Source organism: Aspergillus multicolor (genome assembly GCF_047715735.1).
Source record: "Aspergillus multicolor strain CBS 133.54 unplaced genomic scaffold BDW74scaffold_13, whole genome shotgun sequence".
Classification (NCBI taxonomy): domain Eukaryota; kingdom Fungi; phylum Ascomycota; class Eurotiomycetes; order Eurotiales; family Aspergillaceae; genus Aspergillus; species Aspergillus multicolor.
This window is the reverse complement of record NW_027395964.1, coordinates 84,850-109,947: the sequence shown is the minus strand read 5'-3', so window position 1 is coordinate 109,947 and position 25,098 is coordinate 84,850. Positions and strand designations below refer to the sequence as shown.

General features: G+C 41.3%; 6 protein-coding genes across 6 annotated transcripts; 5 read left to right on the top strand and 1 right to left on the bottom strand.

Annotated features, from left to right (window-relative positions):
* The first annotated feature begins 1,062 nt into the window (after window positions 1–1,062).
* BDW74DRAFT_21882 (uncharacterized protein) lies at window positions 1,063–2,363 on the top strand. Its single transcript, XM_073732233.1, has one exon. It carries the CDS (start codon window positions 1,492–1,494, stop codon window positions 2,320–2,322), a length of 831 nt encoding a protein of 276 aa, XP_073583505.1. The 5' UTR covers window positions 1,063–1,491; the 3' UTR covers window positions 2,323–2,363.
* Window positions 2,364–2,405: 42 nt separating this feature from the next.
* Window positions 2,406–5,606, bottom strand: BDW74DRAFT_185369 (uncharacterized protein; the record flags this gene model as incomplete). The annotated part of the gene is made up of 5 exons (XM_073731033.1): window positions 5,199–5,606; window positions 4,671–5,119; window positions 3,502–4,596; window positions 3,111–3,448; window positions 2,406–3,010 (listed from the first exon to the last, which is right to left on the bottom strand). The coding sequence occupies exons 1-5, from the start codon at window positions 5,442–5,444 to the stop codon at window positions 2,406–2,408; spliced, it is 2,733 nt and encodes a 910-aa protein (XP_073583504.1). The 5' UTR covers window positions 5,445–5,606.
* Window positions 5,607–6,028: 422 nt separating this feature from the next.
* On the top strand, window positions 6,029–7,671 carry BDW74DRAFT_21869 (hemolysin III family protein). The gene is made up of 3 exons (XM_073732232.1): window positions 6,029–6,958; window positions 7,041–7,271; window positions 7,382–7,671. The coding sequence occupies exons 1-3, from the start codon at window positions 6,095–6,097 to the stop codon at window positions 7,550–7,552; spliced, it is 1,266 nt and encodes a 421-aa protein (XP_073583503.1). The 5' UTR covers window positions 6,029–6,094; the 3' UTR covers window positions 7,553–7,671.
* An 11,582-nt stretch (window positions 7,672–19,253) lies between these two features.
* BDW74DRAFT_178349 (uncharacterized protein) lies at window positions 19,254–19,926 on the top strand (the record flags this gene model as incomplete). Its single annotated transcript, XM_073729179.1, has 2 exons — window positions 19,254–19,514; window positions 19,591–19,926. The coding sequence occupies 2 exons, from the start codon at window positions 19,254–19,256 to the stop codon at window positions 19,924–19,926; spliced, it is 597 nt and encodes a 198-aa protein (XP_073583502.1).
* On the top strand, window positions 19,768–20,553 carry BDW74DRAFT_21863 (uncharacterized protein). The gene has a single exon (XM_073732231.1). The coding sequence runs from the start codon at window positions 19,981–19,983 to the stop codon at window positions 20,506–20,508; it is 528 nt and encodes a 175-aa protein (XP_073583501.1). The 5' UTR covers window positions 19,768–19,980; the 3' UTR covers window positions 20,509–20,553.
* Window positions 20,554–21,472: 919 nt separating this feature from the next.
* Window positions 21,473–23,824, top strand: BDW74DRAFT_21820 (uncharacterized protein). Its single transcript, XM_073732230.1, has 7 exons — window positions 21,473–22,039; window positions 22,106–22,146; window positions 22,202–22,331; window positions 22,399–22,848; window positions 22,944–23,261; window positions 23,335–23,508; window positions 23,588–23,824. The coding sequence occupies exons 1-6, from the start codon at window positions 21,740–21,742 to the stop codon at window positions 23,479–23,481; spliced, it is 1,386 nt and encodes a 461-aa protein (XP_073583500.1). The 5' UTR covers window positions 21,473–21,739; the 3' UTR covers window positions 23,482–23,508; window positions 23,588–23,824.
* The last annotated feature ends 1,274 nt before the right edge of the window (window positions 23,825–25,098 follow it).

The window sequence follows — 25,098 nt, the reverse complement described above, 5'->3', positions numbered from 1 at the left end:
CCGTAATTTTTGATATATTATCTTCTACTGAATCTGCGTCACTGTCCAAGTCGCTTGCATAGTCGTCAGTTCTCCTCGTGACTTCCGAGTCGCGTTGTTTTGATATGCGTTGCCTTTTCCTGCTCGGAGTCCGCGGTCGGTCCTCGATTGGCTTCACTGTTGACGATATTCCCATTAGCATAGTCCCCTCGATGTTTGGTCTATCCATGTTTGATGCGACAAGCACTTACAAGACGTCAAAGTATCACAAATAATGTCCAGAAGCTGATGAATAATCTCCACGACTGTGGGACTGTATCGGAGTCTATAGTCCAACGATACATTAAGCGGTCCATTTACATCCATGTTCGACGCCCACAGTTTAAAGCGTGCCAGCTGATCATCCATGATAGTAGGATCTGGCACGATTTCTGGCACAACCATGTACCTGTGGAAAAGAGACTTGCACTGCGCTGCGTGTTCTGCGATGGTTGGGCAAAGATCATCTTGGAGGAAGATGTCTTCCATAAAATCATCTTTCGCGCGATCCAGAATTTCCATGGCGAGAGAATGCGGTATAGGTGGCTGGCAAGTCCTTGTGAGTGCGCCAAAAATCCAGGAAGCTGATTCCCGTCTTGCGTTAACAGAAGGGCATCCAAATGCTGTTGGATAGGCAATTGGGACTAAGGTCTAAAAAATGCCGCATGGACTTCAACGTGTCAGACAGTGAGACCGGCATGTGTGTTGGCTTCTGCCCAGTTGTACTTACCCCCTGCCTCGGCTGATTTTGTGTGTAGGTAAGCGGCTTGGCTAGACCGATCCAAAGCCTATCATTGACGCATTCGGCGAGACCAACATACCGAACATATCAGTAGCCATCAACGATTGGCTGGCGAACTTAGTGCGATAAGGTCCTAGAGCCCGGCGTGACAGTGTGACAATGTGACAGTGTGACAGTGTGACAGTGTGACAGTGTGACAGTGTGACAGTGTGACAGTAGAGAGTGTGTTCGTCCGAATCAGCTAAAAACGTACGAACTAGTAAGCATGGTGGCTGTTGAGGAGAATATAACAAGGAACAAGGGCAGCGTTGACCTGCCCGATGGCGGTGTAACTAAGTATTCGAATTCCCATCTCCATCCCCGTACGGCAGTCCGGATGTTACCCAGATACTTGATGGGAATTCAACCAATCATACAATACTGTAAGATAAAGCCCCACATTTTGACAGGTATATTTCCATGGGTCGGGATGAGGGGGGAAAGGGGCGCGGATCCACTAATTTAGAGCCCCAGGCCCACCTGCTACACACCCGGCAGTGCCCATAAGAATAAAGCTCTTGTGATACACTTTTCTGTTCACGCCTGCACTCATTTTGTTTGATGTGCAAAATCTAAGGGCAGTTGAGGTCCTAGTACAGATAACCTAGGAATCTGTCAGGAACACAAGTATTCAGGGACTTGAAGGTTGAAAGGGAAGCCCGAAGTCTCGAGAACCTCAAACATTCAAAGCCATGTCCTTCACGAAGACGTATTTTCTGTGTCCGACATCTGATCTCATTCATCCACCACCCGCGGGTCCGCTATGTCTTGGATCTATAGTTCGCTCCACGTCAGCACCACAATACCCTCTGAACAGAGCGAGAACGGTTGCCGTGGTCGACGCATTCCCACCGGTCGTGGAGACCGACTGGAGGAAGACCATTTCAACCGAGAAAGGGTTTGGTTGTGGAGTTTATGTTCAGTTCCTGCAGCTGGCTACCGGTGGATTGCCCCTTGGACCTGAGGCGAACGTTGAGCATTCGAACAAAACGGCGAATGTGTTTGCATTTGATACAGTGACGACTTTAGAGTTCGAGCCGACACAAGAATACATAGAAGAGGCCATCAAAGTACCTGCCGTGCAGGCGTGGCTAAGGGAGCCCAAGCAGAGATTTGCACCTGTTGCTTCACTCTTCATTGTCACGGGCATTAAGCTTGTTAAAGGCGCGAGAATCAAATACTCGACTTCACAGAGTACAACAGTCAGCGGAAACATTGGTATTGACGTGACTGCGCTGGGTACGTCCATTGGCCCAAAAGGTCACTGGGTCAGCACAAATGATGATGAGACGGAATCCAATCATGAATCGGAATTTGTCTTTGCGTTCCGCGTTAAAAGGCTCAAGTTCGGGCGGAGACTGAAAGTTGAAGAGTACAATAAGGGCGCCTTTCTGGCCGTTGGCGGAGAACAAGGAGACGACGAGTTTGTTTTGGTTGAGGACGTGGATGGGTCTGAAATCAAAACTGCTAAAGCCGTTCCTGATGTGACCGAGAACGGCATTGTCTATTGCGTCCCCGCTTGATTTAAGCTAACTAAACCTTTATACACGATGGAGCCGCCGGTGAACCGTGTATAATTTGAAGTTGACTTGATATCCATAGGCTTCTAGTCATACATTCTCCTTCTGATATCCTTGATACTTTCATAAACATACTCCCTTGTCGACCTTCTATCAAAGAGTACATGAGGCATGATGTAGTCATAGCTTGCCCCCCTCCTCTGTTTGACCATACTTTTTAGAACCGCATCCATTGAATGGACGTCTTTCAACCACGGTCCAAGCAAATCACTTCCTAGAGTGATGTGTTGTTCCTGCTGCCGAACAAAGGACAGGATCGATGCGGCTAGCCCAGCGGCGATTGGTGTTGCGACTGATGTTCCTGACATAACATTGACATTTTCATTGTGGCCATTTTTTCCAGCTGGCCAGTGAGAAGAGACTTGTTCCCCAAGTAGACTGTAGTTGACGTCTTTGTCGTCTGCTGTCGGATTGAACGTAGAGGGATTGCCATTTCCATCGGTCGAGTGTATGCAAAAGACACTGGGGTATTTAGCCGGAAAAGCTCTGCCATGATTTGCCCCATCATTCGATGCCGCAGCGAACAACAATGTCTTACTGTGTTGTGCATTAGATATCGCTGTTTTCATAGACTCACTTTCCCCACGAATCCCAAATGACATTGATATGATATCCACTTTCCACTCGGAAACTGCGTGATTGATGGCCTACACAGACAATTAGCACAGTCCAACATGCCTGCTTTGACGTAGAGCCAGCTCTTGCCTTGGCAATGTCATCGTAAGTGTTACTGTCCAGAGTTTCTCGTTGCGCAATTTTGGCGATATAGATCTCGGCGCACGTGGCGACTTCGAGTAGGAGACCGAGAGAATGAGTGCCGTGCCCGATCTCGTCTCGAATGTCGTTCCATTCTGTTTGATGTATGAAACTTTGCGCAGCCTTGATTTGTGGATTCAATCGCCCGTCTTCGGTCATCAGAAGTGGATTGTCAGGGTCCCATCCGGAGTCCAAGATCGCAATTCGCACCGGTTCGAACGTTCTGCGTCCAGCTTCGACCGCGTCGAAAGGGTCGACATGGTGATGAATCGAGGTCAGAAGATTGACCATCCATTGTCGCGATAGTTGACTCCTACGAGGCCATTAGTACGAGGGAGCCTTACAGCCACTCGGATAACATCTCACTCGTTTCCATAACCCGCCTGCTGGCTTGCGTCGAAAAAGTACAAGCTCTTCGCTGTAGGCTCGATGAGGTTTCCGCGGAGCTTGGAGCTCGGAAGAGGTTGTGTCGGCTGCTGCAGCACCAAATCCGACTCGAAGGATGTGTAGCTCACGGGTGCAACGTCAGAGTTAGAACGACGTGAAACTTGCCGTGCTCCGTTGTTTATATCAGAGGAATCGGCCTTGCCTGTTTGATGGCGGACAACTTCTCGGCCGATGGAACCCCAGCACAGTTCATTCTCTCGAGAATCAAATGAGACTAAGTTCTCTAATCGAAGACTCCACGACTTGAATATCTCGGCCTCGAGTCTTTTGACAATGTTTTGATAGAAAAGCCGCTGAACGCTAACAGATTCGAAGTCAGCCTGCTGTCCAGGAGGGTAGTACTCCCAACGCAGGCATGCCCTCGTAGCGAGATAGTAATCCACGCCGGCGTCAGCTTCTAGATTCTTGAGCATCTCAAGACTGGTGTAATAATCAGTATTGACGTTTCTGGCGGCACATGAGTCCTTCTGCATCAGCTCTACGGGTGTGCAATAGTGAAGCTCGCACAAGAGTATGCCTAGCGCTAGCACACTGGCATTGGGATGAACCATGTGTTTAGAGTTGCCAGAACTGATTTCGGTGTCTTCATTTTGGGCTGAAACGACTGGAATGTGCTCCATGGCCAGAAAAGGTTTCGTGATGTCGGGGAGTTCTCCACCTTGCAGTGGCTCAAAGAATTGAATCTTTGAGTGATTGAACGAAGGTTGCAGCCACGGTGTCTCTAAGAATGGAAGGAGCGCTGTAGCCAGTGTGACAGCCAAGATTCGCTTTCCCTTAAGTGGCAATGCAGATGAACTACCACGTAATTCTTGTTGACGCTTGAATAATGCCGACAAGGATACTGTTCGAGACATTCGATCACCGCCAAAGGTCTTTGGTTGCGGACGAAGCCTCTGGAATCTTCCATCCTCGAGCGCGAAGTTCAAGCAATTTGCCTGATCAAGGGACTCTGTAATGCTTTGGCATATGTGCGCAAAATCAGAAGCGCCGCTAGCTAAAGGCTCAGATGTGCTCCTCATCCTACTGTTGTGTACATCTCTACCGTGAAAATGTCAGTAAGAGCTATGCACAAAGCACCGTAAGCTTACTTGACTGTTATTCTGGCTTCCTGTAGTACAGTTGCAAGAAGAGACCGTACGCCGAAGAACACTTCGAAGCACGCCTCAACCTTCAAATTCTTCCGTTTTTGTGGCAGCAAGAGTCTCACGCTCAATCCTGAGCACTTCTGGCAAACACATATCCAATTTCTTCGTAGCGCATTGTCTAAAGACACCAAATGTTTCCTCATCAGCACGGCGAAATCGGCATCGGGGTCTTCGAGATTGTCGCAAGCATTTGGCTCTTCACGAGGCAGAACTCGGCGCTTCTTTGCTTCTCTGTCCAACTGCCAAAGCTCCTGAATGACAGCGTCGCTTTCTCGTGTCCGTTTACTGACACGAATGGGAGCCCCTGGGCTGGAATGCGGATCGTGACTCGAACGCTCAAGCATGCTGCGCACCGTCTGAAGCTTCGGATACGGCACATCGTGTTGTACTTTCTGCTCCGTAGCCTCGTGTTAGTAGACACGAAGTAGGAGGTCGAAAGACTGACGCTTGCTGTATTTCAAGAGCACTTACCAAATCTGATTCTCGATCGGAGTCGTATTGAACATAATCTTCAAGCGTGCGTAGTGTCTTTGCAAGACGCTCAGGGTCAATTTCTTCAAATCCATCGGCATCGTGCTGCAGATATGCATCTGTCCGAAGCCAGGCTTCGCGTGTCCGCGACCTCAGTGACGCGGGCTGCGCTGACCTTTCCGGTCGTTTTCGAGCGAAGAATCCAAGCACGGACTTCAGCAGACCCTGGGAATCATCCTCATTCATGATCGTACACTCGATAATGGTGGATTTAAAGGATTTACTGACACAAATAACCCCTGTTGTGTACGGCTGGAAGTTATATGCGCCACCGTTGGTCAATCAGCGGAAGTGTGCTTTGTATTACTAAACACTCCTGCCAGCGCTGATGGCTATGCTAGCCTGCCACTAAATATATAACTAAAGCCGGCTTTACTCAATACCAGATTCTCCATCAGCACACTGGCCATATATCTACAAACCACACCTTGTGACAATGTGACTGGGAAGTGGTAGCGGGCCCCCTTACAGCAATAGTGGGTCCCCAATCGGATTGGCACGTCTTCCGGCCCCTCAAACCTTGGGAGAGGCCCGAGCCTGCCGGGTCCACTAGTGTAGCCGTACTGTATGGTAAGGAGAACCAAGGAATGTTTGGCCGGAGATGAGCGAATCACTATCACCCTGGATGCGCCCTTGCTTAACAGCTGATCCTTTATCTCAAACTAAGGCGGCAGCGGTAGATCCATTTACTGTGGTTTCTGGGAGACGAGCGAATCACTATCATTGTACATGCGCCCAACCCCAACAGCTGATTCTTCATTTTAAATAGGGGGCGGCAGCAGTAAGTTAGGGCCATGTGTCCGCCCGTGAGTGGTTAATCGGCAACGCATGCATGCATGCCCACCAGCCCGGCTATGCTGTTCTATCATATTTTGGATCTAATGTCGAATCTTTTTCTGACACCTTATATTACTAAGATAAATGATCCATGCCATTGTTCCTCCACGCTTATATTCCGGAACAATCACTTTGTTGCAGGTCTGGCGAACCCATTGCTATTACATCGCATTTTCTTTCTGGCGCTTATCCATTCACCTGCTCTTTCTTCAGCAATCCAGACCTTTGATATCCTTTATTTCGTCTCCGTGATTGTCTCCTCTTATGCCCTCCCGTGCGTGCTTCATCGTCGGCGCAGCTTGGATCTCGGGAGAAGGATCATGTCTGGAACAGAAATCAAAAAGCGGCAAGTGCCAAAAGTCAATATGAACACCACGAACAACCCTACAAACCAATCGAAGATCAAAGCGCGAACCGTAACGTGGCAGGAAATCTCTGAATGGCAGTTTGACAACAAGTATATCCTCAGCGGCTATCGACCAGCAAAAGCAGACTACCTGGAGATTCTCACCAGCCTGACGTTCTTGCATAACGAGACTTGCAATGTGTACACCCATCTAATTGGAGCTTTGCTCCTACCACTTGTTGCAATTACCTTCCAGCGGTGCCTGGCAGAGCCTCAATTTCTTAATGTCTCGTTCATGGACTATGCTATGTTTGGAATTTACTTTTGGTGTGCAGAGGTTTGTTTAATACTCAGCGCACTTTACCACTTAATGCAACCCCACTCGCATCAAGTGGAACAGTTCTGGCATGGAATGGACCTGCTGGGCATTGTGATTGTGACAGTGGGCACATTCTCTTCTGGAATCTACTATGTATTCTTCTGTGAGGCAAGCTTGCAAAAACTGCACTGGGCTATTGTAAGTCTCTTCAGGTAATTGTTACCACTTACCCTATACTCCTAACCAGTCAAACCTGACTATACACTAATGTGAGTTCTAGGTCTTAACCACGGGTACTGTCACCGGTGTTCTAATCTCGAACCCCTTGCTTAAAACGCTGCGGTGGCGGAAAGTAAAAGTAAGCGCCTTTATTATTTTTGGCGCTTCTTCATTTATACCCTTGCTGCATGGGGTCCAACGATACGGGCTTGAATATATGCTCCAATACTCAGGGATGAAATGGTATTTGCTTGAGCTTGCTTTTTATGGCACTGGAGTGGGTCTATACGCGGTATGTCTACACACCTAACCAACCCCAACGCGATCCCGAAGGCTTCCGCCGGGGTCGGTTACCGCGTGTCTCTTTCCCTTAAAGGCAAAAATTCTAACAAATATCTATAGTTCCGAATTCCAGAGCGTCTAGCACCGGGTAAGTTTGATATTTGGGGAAGCTCGCACCAGATCTTTCACGTTGCCATCTTATGCGCGATGTACACACACCAGACTGCACTGCTGCAAGGGTTTACAACCTGTCATACCTTGGATGTGTGTCAGCTTCAGGGTGTCTATTGACCAAACTGAAGATTTACTGAATGTTGGACTGCTATAAGTGCAAAGCATACGCTCTTAGCATTCCTGGCCAGGTATCATATGTAGTGCGGATGGGGTAGGGGTAGCTGCTGAAGTGGTATAAAGGGGTACGAAAAGAGGAGTCTGAATTGGGAATTCGCACAGTACGGTCACAGGTCATCTTCTGTAAGATAAGGGTCGCGGAATCTCAGGGGAACCATCAAGGTACTCGAGGTTGACGACGCCATGAGACTTCATGAACGGCGGGTCCCTTTGCTCTAGGTGCCGAGCCTTTGTAATTGTCAGTCAGCACCTGGACTCGAACGCAACGTCTTGTAAGCTGAGCCCGAGAGATCCAGATATTTCATCAGGAAGCCCTACGTCGGCACTATCAGCAATGCGATATCCAGAGGATCAAGGACGCGGCAAAATTGGTACCGGTGGACAACGAGATTCTCGAATGGCACTGTAGATTACGTTTAGATTTATCGGACCAACTGCAGGGAGGTTTCGTTGTGGAAGATGATGATGAAGCCTACCAGGGAACAATGAAGGTACTGAAGAGTAAATGTAACGTTTCTGGGGTCTCACCCCGCTAGGGCTAGGGCTTATCCTCGCGGGCGAGTGTTGTGCGATGCTCACCCGCTCACTGCGGTCGCGCGACTTCAAGGCGGCACTGCTCACCTACTAGAACAAGAAGGGTAACGGTCTTGGAGCACGTAAGCTTTTGCTTGGTAGGGTACTTGTCCCTACCCACCATTTGCATTGCTTTAATTACTTGCCATAATGAATATCTTTATGCATAATACCTTGTTAAAAGGGGATCAAGGCAAGGCTAATATAAACTATATTAAAAGCCCTTAAAGGCAGCCAGGGTCACTATAATGAATATTACCTATATTAATAAGGTTATAAAAGTGCTAGCTAGGTATATAGGTAATAAGTCCTAGTAGTTTAATGGAAAGAATATTCTATTCATAAGGTTTAATTAATAATTATTACTATTATTTTATATAACTTATGGCCTATAGTACTATAATAAGTAATACTTTTTTAAGTAATATATAGCTTTAACCTTGATTTTATACTAGATACCACCTAGCAGTACCCTTTATTAATTATATTATATTTTTAAGTATTATTTAGCCTTTATAAGGACCTAGCTGTTAGATAAAGCCTGCCGATACGTCTTAAACCAGTGGGATTTAAGGATATTCTGTGTGTAAGAGTAGAAGGTATAAGTCTTAAGATTAAAAAGCTTATATAAAAAACTAAATAAAAACCGAAAGGTAGGGTAACTTAATTTTTAAAAATAATAAATAATAATTAAAATGTCAGCCTCAGGCGGCGAAGGAGGTTCAATGACGTAGGGAGAACGGAACACGGTGACATCACGACCAATTCTCCTTATGTATCTAGGGCCAACCCTTAGTGTAGCTTAGTTGGCCAAGAGTTAGTCTTTATGATATGCGACCTAGAGATTAACCACTGTTCTACCCCCTTTTTCTTAGTGTTCTACTTCGTACCTGGCTCTATACCCTAGGCCGTTATAATTTTAACTCTTCTCTTTAAGCTACCTATAAAGAGACACTATGCTACCCAGCCATTTAACTATAAATCCAAAGAGTATTTACCATAAGGATAATCTTAATAAGGGACTATTATACTCCCATGGTTCACCTGTGTATAAGACTGTAGAAGGAGATGGACTATTAAAGCGTGAACATCCCTAAATTAGTCCCGATACAATGTTAAATAGGGACCAAATTTAACAACAAGAATAATAGCTTTAAGAAATAAAATAGTATATTAAATAATTAAAATAGTAATATTTAGCAAGAGAATTAACACTAAAACGCCGCTAATACAGAGAAGGGAGTTTAGAAAAAGAAGGAGGAAGAATTAAGAATAAAAGTGTCCCTAAGTATATTATTAATTTTAGCCTGCAGCAATAATTAGACTGGCTTAGTACTTTGGAATTAAATTTTAAAGGAGCTCCAGGTAAGTATAGGACGGATTGGCAGAGAATCTTAGGTGCTTTGGTTTATATAGATTAAGCATGTAAAAGTGATTGGAAATGTTATACCAATAAACTGGAGAATATAGAGAATGCAAGCAAGAATTTATTATAGAAACACTTCCAAGAATGGACTGCTAGCATTCTTAGGAGTTTAATAACAAGCTTACTAGATATAATAGTAAAGCTGGAAATAGCTTATTAAAAAAAGGATTAAGATCCCTGTGATTTTGCTAACTATTTGGGTATATTAGAACAATATTTTAATTAAGATGCAGAAAAGGTTTAAGTATAAAGATACTTTAGTAAACTCTAGCCAAGCCTAAGAGATAAGATTTATAACCATAATTTTAGAGAATTGCCAGAAACCCAAGATAAACTGGTCTAAATTACCTCTTAATTCTGGTTAAGAATGTAGCATCTTTAACCTTAAATTATATCTTATTATAACAAGATAAAAATAGTATTTAATTAAGACAGAAACGGGCCTGGCCTAAGAAGGATTAGCCAAGAAGGATTATAATTCAGGAGATAATAAGATTAAGAATCTGTGATAAATTAAGGCCTCCGAGGAAGAATTTTAAATTAAAATCGGGGATAATTATCCAGAAGAGGATATTCACGAGAGCAAGGTGGAATAATGCTAAATTAAGACCAAAATAAAAGATACACATGTTTTAGATGTGGAAAAGAAGGGTATATCATGCCAGAATGCCCTAATCCTTTAAAGAATCTGAACTATTAACCACGGAATCCTAACTAAAAAGTAAATGTTTAAGAAACCATTGTAAAAGACCCAGAACGAAATAAATATAATAAATATAAAGGGAAAGAACCAGACGAATTTATGAATTAGGATAATAAAACAGGTAAAGATTAAAAGGGAAATAATAAGGAGCTAAAGTAGGGTCTTGGACTCTAGTTTAATATCCCTAAATAAAAACAGGTAAGTGTTTGCGGACCAAAATAATTGTGAAAACCCCCACGGAAAATATTAAGACAACGGCGGATATTAACACCTGTGCTTAAGTAAATGTGGTTAGTTTAGACTTTATAAAATAAGCATGCTTAAATTAAGAAAAACTGTCGTGCCCTATCATGGCAGGATACAGTGGGAGGAAAGACCAGACTAATAAAGTATAAAAAGTACCTTTAAAGATTACTAACTCTAAAAAAACAATAAAAAACTTTATAAGGCCATGTGTGGGAGTTAAGTAAATTAGTTATAAATGCCTGATTATTCTGTTAAATACCATAATTCGGGCACTGTGTATTCACACATTTGCAGGTTAATAGTGGTTTAGAAATAAAGCAGTAAAGCATTCGCTCCTAAGCCAACACAAGTTTATAAAAGCATGTTAAAATTAAGCTTATGTATATGCTGTTATTCCGCTTCCGGAAGGAATGAGAAAAGCCAAGAAGATAAATTAAACTAATAGTTTACCCACTAAACTTAACATGTTTTATAATGTATTCTCTTCTTATAAAGTAAAAATAATGTCATTAAAATTAGTGCCGACATATAAAATTATAATAATAAATAAATAATTTCCACCTTATAAACTAATCTACCCTCTTTCTCCTGCTAAATTAATAGTATTACGCCAATATATTAATAAAAACATTAAATGCGGAAGAATCTGACCCTTTAAAAGTCCAGCAGGAGCACCTATCCTTTTCATGCCTAAAAAGGATAAAGGATTATAACTATGCGTGGATTACCGGGGATTAAATAAAATAATGGTTAAGAATTGGTACCCTTTATCTTTAATTTCAGAAATTCTTAATTACCTATCTGGAGTAACTTAATTTACCAAAATTAACTTAAAAGACGCCTATTATTATATTTAAGTTAAGGAAGAAGACCGCTGGAAGACAGCTTTTTAATACTAATATAAACACTTTAAATATACTATTATGCCTTTTAGTTTAATAAATGCCCCTGCTACATTTCAGAGTTATATATATTTTATATTATATAATATTTTAGATTATTTCTGCGTTATATACCTTAATAATATTCTAATCTTTTCCTCTGACTAAAAATCCCATGTTAAATATGTGAAACGGGTCTTAAAACGCCTGCAAAAAGCTAAGTTGTTTATAAATTTAAAAAAATGTTTATTTTTTAAGAAAGAGGTGGAATTTCTGGGGTTTATAGTTAACTAAAATAGTATTAAAATAGACCTGAATTAGGTTGCTACTATAATATCCTGGGAAGAACCTTGTTCTTATAAAGCTTTGCAGTTATTTTTAGGTTTTATAAACTTTTATTATTAATTTATTTATGATTTTTCAAGAAAAGTCCTTCCATTAATAAATTTAATAAAAGGAATGCAAAAAGGAAAGAAGGTAGGCCCTTTATGTTTTAAGAACCCTGAAAAACAAGCATTTTACTCCCTACTTAATACTTTTATAACAGTACCTTTGTTAAGATATTTTAATCCTAAGCGGAAAGGCCAATTAGAGGTTAATACTAGTGTAAGCGGAATAGCAGGGATTTATTTATAACTAGATAATACTAGAAAATGGCACCCTGTTGCATTTTAGTTATATAAATTTACTAGAGCAGAAATTTATTAGTTAATTTTAAATAAAGAGCTTTTTGCCATTATTTAGTTATTTTATTATTAAAGACGGTATTTAGAAGGATTTTCTTATACTATTATAGTATAGTTAGACCATGCAAATCTCTGTTCTTTTATACAGCAGTGTAAGTATAATAAAAAACAAGCAAGATAATATATGGACCTTGCTCCTTATAATTTTATTATCCTTCATTATTTAGGGAAAAAAAACCCTGCAGACGCTCCTTCCAGAAAGTATAAAAAAAATGCGTACTAAATATTAAAAGAAGACTTTTTGGCCCTAATCTAGTAATGTTTAACTGGCAAAGTAAAGGTATAAACTATTACTATTTAAGATCTAATCTAAGATAAGGAACTGGATCCTGCTCAGGAACCTACTATTAAGGTTTAAAATATAAAGAGTTAAAAAAAACACTATATTTATAATAATCCTTCTGATTTTAAGACTGAATCAGAAGTAAATCTAAAGTTTAATAATTATAATATAATAAATATTTAGTTTAACCTTAAGCAAAATCAGGTCCTACCTTATTACCTTGTTTAAAATACCTATATTATTAAGGATGTTTACTCTAAGCAAGCATTAAATTATTTAACAAAGTTAATTTAAGTATTATAGTCTACAGATAACTGGACTAAGGACTAAATTACAAGCTTAAAGGCCAAGATGCCTGGGCTTAAGGGTTAGTTTATATAAAAAAATAAATTACTCCTGTTTAAGGACTAAATATATGTACCATTAAACCAGATGCTAAGGACTAAGATTATTTAAGCTTATTATAATAACCCTGTTACGGGATATTTTGCAGCCAAATAAACTAAAATACTAGTTAAACAAAAGTTTTTCTAAAGCAGGATAAGATTAATAATTAAGTCCTACACCTATTCCTGCCCTAATTACCAACACACTATTGCGCCACGACACTGTTTATATAAAAATCTTTAACCCTTACCAAGACCAACACGCCCTTTTAAATAAATTAGCATGGATTTTATTACCAGACTACCCCTAATAATATACCAAAAAGAGCATGTTAACATAATCTTTGTGATTATGGACTATTACTTTAAATAGTCCTAATTTATTCCTGTTTCTACCTTAATCCAAGCACATGAACTTGCTGAAGTGTTTTATTAATAATAGGTTTTAAAATAGGGTTAACCTAGAGGTATTGTATTAGATCAAGATTCCTTATTTACTAGCAAATACTAGGGAAAACTACAGTTTCACTATTAAACCAAAATTTATTTATTAACAGCATTTCACCCCCAAACCAACGGCCAAACTGAATGAATAAATCAGGTTTTAGAACAATATTTACGGTGTTTTTGCGCTAAAAATTAACTTGTCTGGCCAAATTTGTTAAGTACGGCATAATTTACATGTAATAATACCCAGAATAGCACTATTAGCATGTTATCTTATTAGGTGGTTATTAGTTAAGACCCTGAACTTATTATACAGCTCGCGGACGAGCCTTGGCGGACGGAGGTACCAGCAGCATTAACAAGAATTAATAAATTAAACAAAATTTATTGCAAGTGTGACAAAGAATGGGAAAAGAATATGAAATAATACTAAGAATACTATAATTAGCATTAAAAAGACATGAATTTTACACTAAAATAATAAGTTAAGCTTAATATTAAAAATTTAAAGCTTAAAGTTCCTGCCAAGCTTAAGCTAAAATTTATTGGATTATTTTATATTCTTAATAAAATTAAAATAAATGCTTATCGCCTACGTTTACCGGAAAAATATAATTAAATTTATAATGTTTTTCATGTTTCCCTGCTTGAGCCATGGCAAGGCCGAAATAATACCAACATGATGCCAGAACTTAAAGAAGACAAAGAATGGGAAATTAATAATATTATAGCATAAGATGTTATTAAGAATAAAGATTTATACTTAGTAAAGTGGAAAAATTGGCCTTTTAAGTATAATTAATAGGTGCTGATTAAGGACGTTAATGCTCTAGATTTAATATAAAAATATAAAAAGAAACGCTAAAGGGAAAATCATTTTAAAAAGGTAGTAAAACAAGATCGCGCACGCCGCGGAAGACCTTGCTAAAATAATACCAAAAAATCACTATCTTAGCCGTAAAATTAAAAATTTCTATAATCTATGATAAGCCTTATGCATCTACAACCCCCTACAAAAGGAAAAGCACTAAAAAGAAAATAAAAAAGTATTATTTACTAGAGGGGACAAACCCTAAACAGAGCCGGGAAGCCACCGCGGCAACCGCATAATAATATAAAAACTTTTTAAAATAACAAAGCAAGCTTGCCAAAAGGCAGTTAAAAGTAAAATAAATCTTAAGCTTCTAAGGAGCAAGAACAAAGGGTATTACCGCCGCGTACTAAATATATATAAAACCCAAAGTAAAAATAACTAAAAGGCCCGAAACAAAGCCTAAATATCCTAAATAAAGATAGGAAACAAGACCTTTACCTCCTTAACACGGACTGCAATGTCTTCCTTCTTAAGATAGGAGTTATAAATTATCTTAATAACCTTAGTAAAAAAGCACCCTTTTACCATGGTCCACTGGGTAAAACCACTATTACCCTTAATAAGATAAAAATAAATGTTAGTAATATAAGCAGTATTCTCCTTCTTAAAGGCTAAGTAATTTAAAGCTGGAATATAATAAAAAAGGGCATAATATAATAAAGTTTCCTTATGGTATTATATAATATTTTTGCTAAGATCCTTCTTGGTCTTTATTACTAAACTAAACTTTTTTTTATATGCCTTCTTAGTGGATTTAAAGGCTTTAAGAAGGTGAAACATCGCTTGGTGGACACTAAGTAGTAACTTATTATTTTAAGTTATCTTATCTTTCTTAGCCTCTTCGCCATCAGGTCGGGGCCAAAACCCGTGGTACTAGGTTAAGAGGCTGGCTAGATTAGCAGTGTTGCCCATTATTATTAATTTAGTCTAAGACCTTGCGTATTAGTACCTGAATAACATAAAATAGGGGGGTACTTACCAGCTTACAGGTATTATTTCTCTTGTAGCACTAGTAGCATAAGACAGAAGAGACTGTATCCATAACATAGTTAATTAAGAAGGGTTTAAAGGCGTCTTCAGGGTCCATTACTGCTAAAGCAGTATAAAAATAATAAAGGCACTAGTAAACTTTTAAAATAACCAGAGTCTTAATAATATCTCTCTTGTGCTTCGGGGCCATAATAACAGTAAAATAAAAGAGATTAATAATAAAATTAAGATAGAGACGCTTGCAAAGCAAACAGAAATAGGATATGTTTATTTTAGAGAAAATATAAAAGAGAAAAAAAGAGAAGTTAAGAAAGAGAAATTATTATTTTATATTTAGCTACCTGCATAAAAACCATTACTATAATAATAATCCTCGAGCCTAAATATAACCTAATTAAGATAATAATAATCCTTGGCTAGATTATATTTAAATTATCTCTTTATGTTACTTATAATTAAAATAATAACGCATAATGCTATTTAAATAATCTTAATATAAAACTTAAATATTAACAAGGTAACACCGGATAAATCCCCTGTAAATAAAAGTTACTATAAATACCTTAATCTTAAGCATTAAACTATAAAGTGCTAAAAAGAAAGTAAAATAAAGTTATTAAGAAATATAAAAAAACCTAATATAGAATCCTTAATATTATTTATAGATTAAGGTCAATCTTTTCGGGAGCAGGTAAAATTATTAGCCTTAGGCGGCGAAGAAGGTTTAATAACATAAGGAGAATAAAACACAGTGATATTATAACTAATTCTCCTTATGTATCTAGGGCCAACCCTTAGTGTAGCTTAGTTGGCCAAGAGTTAGTCTTTGTGATATGTGACCTAGAGATTAACCACTGTTCCACCCCCTTTTCCTTAGTGTTCTACTTCGTACCTGGCTCTATACCCTAGGCCGTTACATAAAATTATTTATTATTATAAAAATAGTCCTTTAAATATATAATATTAAATAAATTAATTATAGTATTTTACTTTAATAAGTATATTGAGTTAAATTTATTATATTACTTTGCTTTAACTAATATAATAGCTAAGAAGTTATTATATTAATACTGCTATATTATTATAATTAATATAAATAATCCATGGCTCCGGTTTCCTGACGTGACAGCCTGTTATATTATATTGGTAAGGCAGATTTATTGGCTAATAGCAGTCCGCGCTGGCCGTGTTCCCTGACACTAGCCTTTTTACTTAGTAATTATTATACCATGTTTGCCTAGGCTTTATTGTTAGCATGTATTTAACTATATTCCTGGCTTAATAATACCTAATTTACCATGTTATGGCTAGCACTATTATATTTTAAGATATTTATTTTACTTTTATACTACTTTATTATAATTATTAATTATTGTATATATAATAGTTTTTTAGTATGCTAAAAAGCAGGATTAATTTAATGTTTAGAATATTTTTATTTTATTTTTTATAATATAATATATTTTTATGTAAATACCTAATATAGTAACTTATGCAGGGCGGCTAGTATAAAAAAAATTAAGAGATTTTTAATAAAATATATTCCTTTTTTATTATAAAAGTTTTTATTCATAAACTACTTATATAGTTGTTAGGGAATGTGGCCAGCACGGACTGATATCAGCTAATAAATCTGCCTTACTAATGTAATGTGACGGGCTGTTATATTAAGAACTAGAGCCATGTAATTATCCGCCCTAATTATAGTAATATAGTAATATTAATATAATAATTTCTTGGCTATTATATTAGTTAAAGTAAAGTAATATAATAAATTTAATTAAATATACTTAATAAAGTAAAATAATATAATTAATTTAATAAATATTATATATTTAAAGGACTATTTTTATAATAATAAATAATTTTAATTATTATTTATAATTTTTAAAAAACTAAGCTATTCTACCTTTTAGTTTTTATTTAGTTTTTTTATATAAGCTCTTTAACCTTAAGACTTATACCTTCTACTCTTATACACAGAATATTCTTAAATCCCACTGGTTTTAAGACAGATTGACAGGCTTTATCTAATAATAGTTTAGTATAGCTATACTAGCTATATAAGCATTTTTCATCTTTAATTAATTATAAGCTAGGTTATATTTACAGCTTACTTTTACCCTAAAACTATATATACTTTTTTACTAACACCTTAACTATAACCTTAAAAATAATACTAAACTTTATTCTCCCTGTTAACCTTATTACCACGTAGACCCTTAATACTAAGGAATAGTATATTATTATAGTTACCTGGTTATAAATTAATAGTTTTAGTATTTATAATAAATATTTTAAAATTACACAGGTAACCAAGCTCTTTAAACAAATATTAAATTTAGTTTTATATTTATAATAATATTTTAATATATAACCACTAATATACTAATTTTAATTTTTATACTTATTATTATTGACTTTCTTAGCTTTAGTATACTATATAGTATACTTTTTATAATTTATTAGGGTTTTATATTAAGTTTACAGTAGTTTTATTACCTGATTTTTTATATTACTTTATAAATAAGGGGATAAATTTATACCTTTATAAGAGTTTGTGCTAGGGTCACATGACTTTCATAATTCTTTTTACCAAAAGACCACATAAACCGCAAGTTACCTTGCGCTTTCCCTAGAACCCATCAAGTAGCGCAACTGGAATCTTGTAAGCCTCAGGCATCACATGCCTACCAGGCCTTACAACCTTACTATTACCTATTAGGCTATAATAATAATTACCTTTTTTTATTTCTTCCCCTTTTTATAACGGGTAAATCACTTTTTATATACTCCATTCTGTTAATATTAGGCGCTAGGTACACAGTTTTGATAAGCTTATAATTGATAAATATAGCTAGGTATATAAGTTTTTTTATTTAATTTTTATATTAGCTATTATTTGAGAAAATCTGTTAACCTATTTTACTTTTAATACAAAAGATACATCATGGTATATACCAGGTTTTATAATTATTATTACAATAAGTATCATAGCTAGTATACTGGTGGCTATTTATTAGTTTTTTATATAAGGAAGAATAAAAAAAGGGATAAAGCGGGCGTGCGCAAGGGCTTTAAGAATGCGTTTTTAAATAACTTTACAGATTGGACGGTATGTTCTTTCTATTTTCACTTGGTCAGGTACTTCATCCATGTACCACTGGTATGGTGGGGATGAAATGAAGGGAATAATTCGGTCAAGATTAACGTGCGCCGATATCGACTACAGAATCCGCAGTTTTGGTATACGGTCTAGAATGTTGTGGAGATACGCATGCATTACCAAGAACAGGATGGGTTTAGAGTATGGTACTAGGGTAATCTTCCTTCTCCAGGAAGCTGGGGGGGGATACATATACCATATCTAGCTAGGTATACGTAGATAATCATGAACTACTGGTAGCCGCTCTGTGAAGTGCCATACCATGTCATCAAGGTTCCACCTTACTCCCCATCATCAATCTCGTCAAAGGAGGAGTACGGCACCGGGGCCTGTTCAAGCTTGCGGTGAAGGTTTGGTCGTCAGATCCATAATACAGTTTCTCAGGATCTGTTTAGTATAATTCTGGTCCGCGCCTTACCATAGCTTCCATATTCTGATTTTAGCAATGGAAAGAGTGAGATCACCACGAGGACGCGCCGGATCTTCCTAGATAGACCAACTTTTATTATCCGGGAGTACCCTTCGGATAATGGCAAGATGACTGGTTGTTGTCATAAAGCTCGCCGGATGGTTATGTTTGTAAGATGAGGGAAGTATATAGTACTATATAAAGTACCTATATAGCTTCAGGCCAAGGTATATAGCGACAAGAAATACAGCGACCGCGGCCCAAGTAGACACAAATTGGGGTAAGCGCAAACTTAGTTATAGAGGCATCTTTGATTGTTCTTTTTGTCTAGCAAGGCTATCAGATTGTGTTGCTAGGGAGCGGCTTAATATAAAACATACAACGGTGCCAATGGTAACTCCTACTCCACGTAGCACATTTACTAAACAGACATCCCTCTCGTCCACAGTCCATTTTCCACCTCAGTAACTCCCATCGGAAAGCATCTCTGAAGGACAGACGATCGGATTGAATGGAAGCTGCCCATGATACCTTAGGTTCCTTCCCCTACTCACCACAACCGACCACAGTCGTTCCTTTCCAAATCTGTCGACAGCACGAGACCCGCGCGACGCTCGTCTCAACCGCTCAAACCCATTCTCGCCTTTCGAAGTATCCCTCTCCAAGTCCATTTTTGACCATGTCCAGGTTCATGTGCAGGATCTTTACTCAATCCGTAAAGGAGAAGGTCATGCAACAGTGCGCGCATATCGTGGGCCCCCACGATCAATCGGTACGTCGCCCATGGCCGGAGTTGCATTCTTACCATTGATGAACACGAGGGCTGACTTAGGTGCTGTCGGGTATAGATCTCCCTCCTCCGGGTCGAAGGCCTCATCAGCTCCGGGCTAGGGCTACGAACCGTCCTAAAGGCCATTGATCGCGCTTTTACTTGCACTGCCAAACCAAACCTGGCCTGCCATACCGGTACCCTTTTCGGAAATATGACGCACCCGCAAGCGATCTTCTACTCCGCCGACCTCGACTTCTTCAAACAATTCAGTTGGAGCTTTGGGCTCGGGGACGACTACCAATGGGCCCGGAGCGACCTGGAGAACGACCTCGAGGAGGAGGAGGAGGAGGAGGAGGGAGAAGAAGGAGAGGAAGGTGAAAGCCATTTTAGACTCATCAACTTCAGCCTATGATCCGCCCTTAACGCCGTCCCTGCGTGCACGAAATGTCATCTTCTCTATGACGATATGACTCATCCCAAAGTGACCTTCTACCCCGCGGACCTGGACTTCTTCATCCGCTTCGAGCTCCGCGGCCGCGCACGGCGCCAAAAGCTCCCGTCAACAGTTCCCTCCACGCAACGCGTGCCTACCGCGAAGCAATACATCCAGCGGCGGGGTCTTTACCGGCGCGTTTTCTTCCGTTACAATAGAACGGACCGGGAAGTAGGCTGGGTCCCTGAAGGCACCCCCAACCCTGCTCCCTGGAGGGGGTCACCAATAGCGTCTCTTCGTCGGGCGATGGCTGTGCTTACCAGCCCGCGGGGTGGTGGAATTTCCCCGGACGACCATCAGAAGCTGTTCCTTTTGTGGCGCCTTTACTTCAGGCGCCAGCAGGGGGCTGATGCTGAGGAGGAGGCGGCCTATCAGTACCGTGGCGACGAGGGCAACGACAGCTTTGGGCTTGGGGACGACTACCAATGGGCAGGGAGTGAGCCGGAGAACGACTTCGAGGAAGAGGAGGAGAAGGAGAGGAAGGTGGAACCCACTCGGTGAGCATGGGGAAAGCCGACGTCAATAGCGAGGAGAGTGAAGAGAGTGAGGAAGATGACGAGGAGAGCGAGCTGGGGGGTGGGGGCGGGGGCGACGACGGCTGGAGACCGCAGATCGACATCGAGCGGCTCCGAAGGCAGAAATTCAGCCGCAACTTGACCTCTGCCGACAAGATCCAGCGCTCCCAGGCCGTCGACTTGTACGGGCCTAATTCCTTCTCTCGCTAGGGAGCTGTTGTTGCTTTTGTTTACAATAGACGATGCGTGGCTCACATGGTTTATTGCATCTTCATAGAATATGTTTTATAACCCACAGCGATTTTAGCATTGCCAAAACTAAAAGTGCTTGCATGTCTTTTGTTTGAATCTAGAGGTACTGGTGCTGGCTGTAGTACATTTAATGACCATAAGCTCGAGCCCTCCTCGTTTCATGGGACATTGCTGGTCTTGAGATACCATAGCAAGGCAAATTCGATAAGAAAGCGGCGTGCCTGTTGAGGTATAGATCCGGTTCTTCTATCCTATAATTCAGGCAGGAGTATAATATATGCCCGATATATCTAGAGGCCGCAGCCGAGCCGTACGCCCGTGGCATTACCTAGCGGCAGGTCTAGATGTATCAGGCCCATTGAATACCGTACTAGCTAGGAATACTGATCGAATACTAGGGATTATTTTGAAGGTAAAGAGCGTAATGAATTCTTCTAGTTCTAAGAATGCTTTGGAGTTTTTATAGGTAAAAGCAGAGGTACTGTAAATAATATTTATAGCTAAATTTATTTATTATTTAAAGGTTTAGATACATCCAAACCTGTTTAGCTTATAACTTTGGTAATTAAAGGCCTTGAATTACTAAGAATTCTCTGCCTCAGGTGACAAGATGACTGAGGCTGAGCTATGCAGGTGATAAGTAGGAAAACCCCGCACCGGGCGCCAAATACAGCCTTGCGATCAATATGATGACGGTAGGGCAATCTCCGTAAGCCGTCCAGTGCCGACACTCTTCCCTTCTTCATTCATTTTGTCACGAAGCTACCTAGGACAGAACTTGGTTCGGTACGCTACGGAATCACCGGGTGAGGACACACCACACTATGACCCGCCGGTTCCTCGCATGGGACCCCAAGTTTTCCAAACGCAATGAGGGCCTGTACGCGGCTGAGAACCAGAAGATCGTCACCGTCTAGGGCCGCTCACGGACGGAGTCGTTCCTCACGCAGCGCATTCATCGCTTGATGCCAGATCAGTATAGCTTTGCGGCCTTGCGGGAGTTTCTGGAGCGAGATCTCTTTGGGACTGGGAAGTTGGAGGGGACGGTTCCGCTTTCGCTTCAGCACCAACATCATGATCCGGGTGGATCACTGTCGATGGATGCTGATGAAATTGTTTTGTTCGATGAGCGGAGGGATCCGTCCAGCTTGAATACGTTTAACTCGCGATATTGGGCCGAGTATACGCAGTATCCACCCGAGGGCGAGGCAGTTCGGTTGAAGGCTCTCACTGCGAAGGGGTTGTATGAGACGCTTGAGGCGGAGGTATGAATATTCGGCATCAGGTACCATACCGGGAACTGTGTATCTGAGGCTGATTTATGATCCTAGAGAAGGGGGTGGGGGAAAAGCTCACCGGAGCGCAGAAGCATGTACGGAACATCCACTAAAGGCACCTTCCTTTTGCCCCTTTAATAAGATAATCAGATTTATTAGGGACTTGTCACCGCTGTGCGCGCTCGCCCTGATTCTACCAGTCGCCGTCCGCTATGCACCGTCTCTTCGAGAGTTTTTGTCCAAGTACATCACTAGTAGAGCCTTCTTCGGCGTTTCTATGGTAAGTCCTATCCATCCATCTAGGTCTGGCAAACATGACCATCTGAGGATCGACATACCATCTATAGGACTATCCCATCCGCCCCGCAAGCACGTATACATTCGAGTTCCACATCCCATTCTTCGCCCTGCGACGATCGGTAACAGGAACGCCTACATCGCAAAGCCACGTCAACCGGCGCAAGGGCGAGTTCCAGGCCAGCTTTAGCACCTGCACAGGCGATGAGAAGGAGTTCTTCCACGAGGCTCAAATCTCGGTTCTCTTGGTCGGTATAGACGAATGGGTTTGGACCCTCTATTGTCTTGTTGAGCGGCATTACTCTGAAACAGGGCCCGAGGACGTCAAGAAGTATATCCAGTCTGGCATGGATGCCCCGTCCGGGCAGGGGATCAATTACTCGATGCCGATATGGAACCCCCGCGAGTACTTTCTCCTTGTCTTATCGCGGAGGATGAGTGAAGTGCGGTCTGAATGGTCGAATCTTGTGCAGACGCTGGAGACGAGGTTTGAGTTTTTGGTAGGGACCACCTATGGTGCCTTGCACTGCACTTCCCAACTCACGTCCCGTCCATCTTGAATTGCATGTGAACTTAAACTGGCCTTTTCATTTAGGAGGAAGATACCTTCAAGGGCCCAAGTATGGAGGAAACACCCCCAACCAGCGACCACAACCTCAAACTCACGAAAGACTATACCTGGGCGATTGAAGTGCTGCAGCTGTTCAGCAACCAGCTTATCAAGACCATCGAGGCCTGGGATGAGTTCTCCAACAAGCACCTGCATATTCTGCGTCCTGACGAGACGCCCGCGGACTTCCTGCCAAAGGTTCCGAGTTATCTTGAGTCGCTGGATACTGATATCTCCGAGCTGCAGTTCATCTATAGGACTATTGTTAGAAGGATTGGGGCGTTTGAGAGCAAGCGTTCGAATGTAAGTCTTGACCATAACTCTGCGTCGGTCGAGTTGTATTGTGGACTGGCAGGCATTGTGCTGAACTGACAAGATCCTTGATACTTCAGCACTTGTGGAAGCTCGAGCTTCAAATTCCCAGGCCGACAACATCGGGCTCTTGACGAAGGTCACTGTGGTATGTAGAAGATGCTGTCAGTCTTTTGGCACTTTTGACTCACTGGGTATCTATCAATTGTAGTTTTACCTGCCCCTAGGTCTGATCACGGTATGTACCCTGCCATTGTGCCCTAAGAATTTAGTCGCCTAGCCTACATAATAGAACGACTGCTAATCGTTCATCTCAGGCGGTCTTCAGCATGGCCTTTATCCCCTCGGATATAAAATGGTGGACATATATTGCGTCCTTGGTCGGCTTTACATTCTTCAGCGTCATGGTTTCATTTAACCTTGCTTGGATTCTCCAGCTTGGGATGGGGTATCCGCGGATACCAGTACGGACAGACGCACTGCTCCAGCTAAATCGTCTACCTACGGCCTGGAAAGAGTTGATCAGCAGGAGGCTGCGAGGGAAGAAGTCATCATCAAGTGTATAGCACATTGCAGCGAGCGGACTAGGCTATCTTCGTTCCATTCCATTCCATTTCATCGTCGAAATAACAATAGAGCACCCCAATGCATGGGATGCTAACAACCTTATGTCCTCAGTAAACATTACAGCACGAACACGCGCGGTGCGCGCAAACGGTACACCGGCCAGAAGTGAGGTCTGGATTGTTGTTCCCGCAATTGCACTGTAGTCAGACCATGCAGGTCGGGTTGTTAGCCAGATACGACCATACCATAGCTATCCATACTTTATCCCGCCGTATGACCTCCTTCCTAGGTAGGTACCATAGGTTGGAGAACATCGACGCGGGCGGACATTTGAGGTATGGTAGGTAAGAAAAAGGTCTGGTAAGCGTACACAAATCCACCACTTACTCACGGCCGGCGCCGGGCCAAATGCCAGCACTCTGCTCGATAAGTCGCAATAGCCCTCGATGTCGACGGGGAGACCACAAAGACATTCTTCTCGACCTCCACCTCCACCTCCTCCAGCTATTCCGAGCTGGAGGTCCGCGTCGTTCGAGCACAGGTTGCATTTGCTATGCTCGTATGTACAGTCTTTGCACTTTTTCACGTTGTGCTGGTTGTAGCCGTTGCATTTGCACTGGATAGCATGGGATTTATTGTCAGCCCGATGGATGCGCTCCTCTCGATATAGCATGACTATAAAGACGCGATCGGTTGAGGAGAGGAGGGGCGCTTACGCATGTCCAGCCTCCTTCAGTTTCCGGTTCCTGGATGAAGGGTGCTAAGGCGATGTCCTGTGTAAATTTTGAGTTGGTCGGGTACATCATCCCGTAGGTGGGTGAGAGCTATATCAGGGAACAAAGTATCCTGCTTGGTGGCCTTGTAATCGAAGTGCTATCTTGGCGTCGGTGGAAGAGGAGATTATGCATTGTGGCTGTGCTGGATATCTATTTTGCGTAGTATATGCCCACTACGCGCACGTGTTCTGCCTATTAACGTAGTGTGTAGAGTGCGAGGGTGAGCGCTTACATAAGTCCCGGACATGGCCTCGTCGCTGCGATACTCTGGTCCTTTTGGCCCTGGTTTATTGTTACCAACCACTACCTACTATCCCCATATTGTAGACTGTGTCCACCACCTCGTCATTGCCACGCTCTTTTCCCGAACATCCCTCGCTACCCCAGGGGAATTTCTGGCTTTGTCGAAGGGAAAATGCTTTTCTAAAAATCAAGTTACGCATGCTTTTCGTCTATTACCATACTGCCGAGTGTGGAAGAAATAT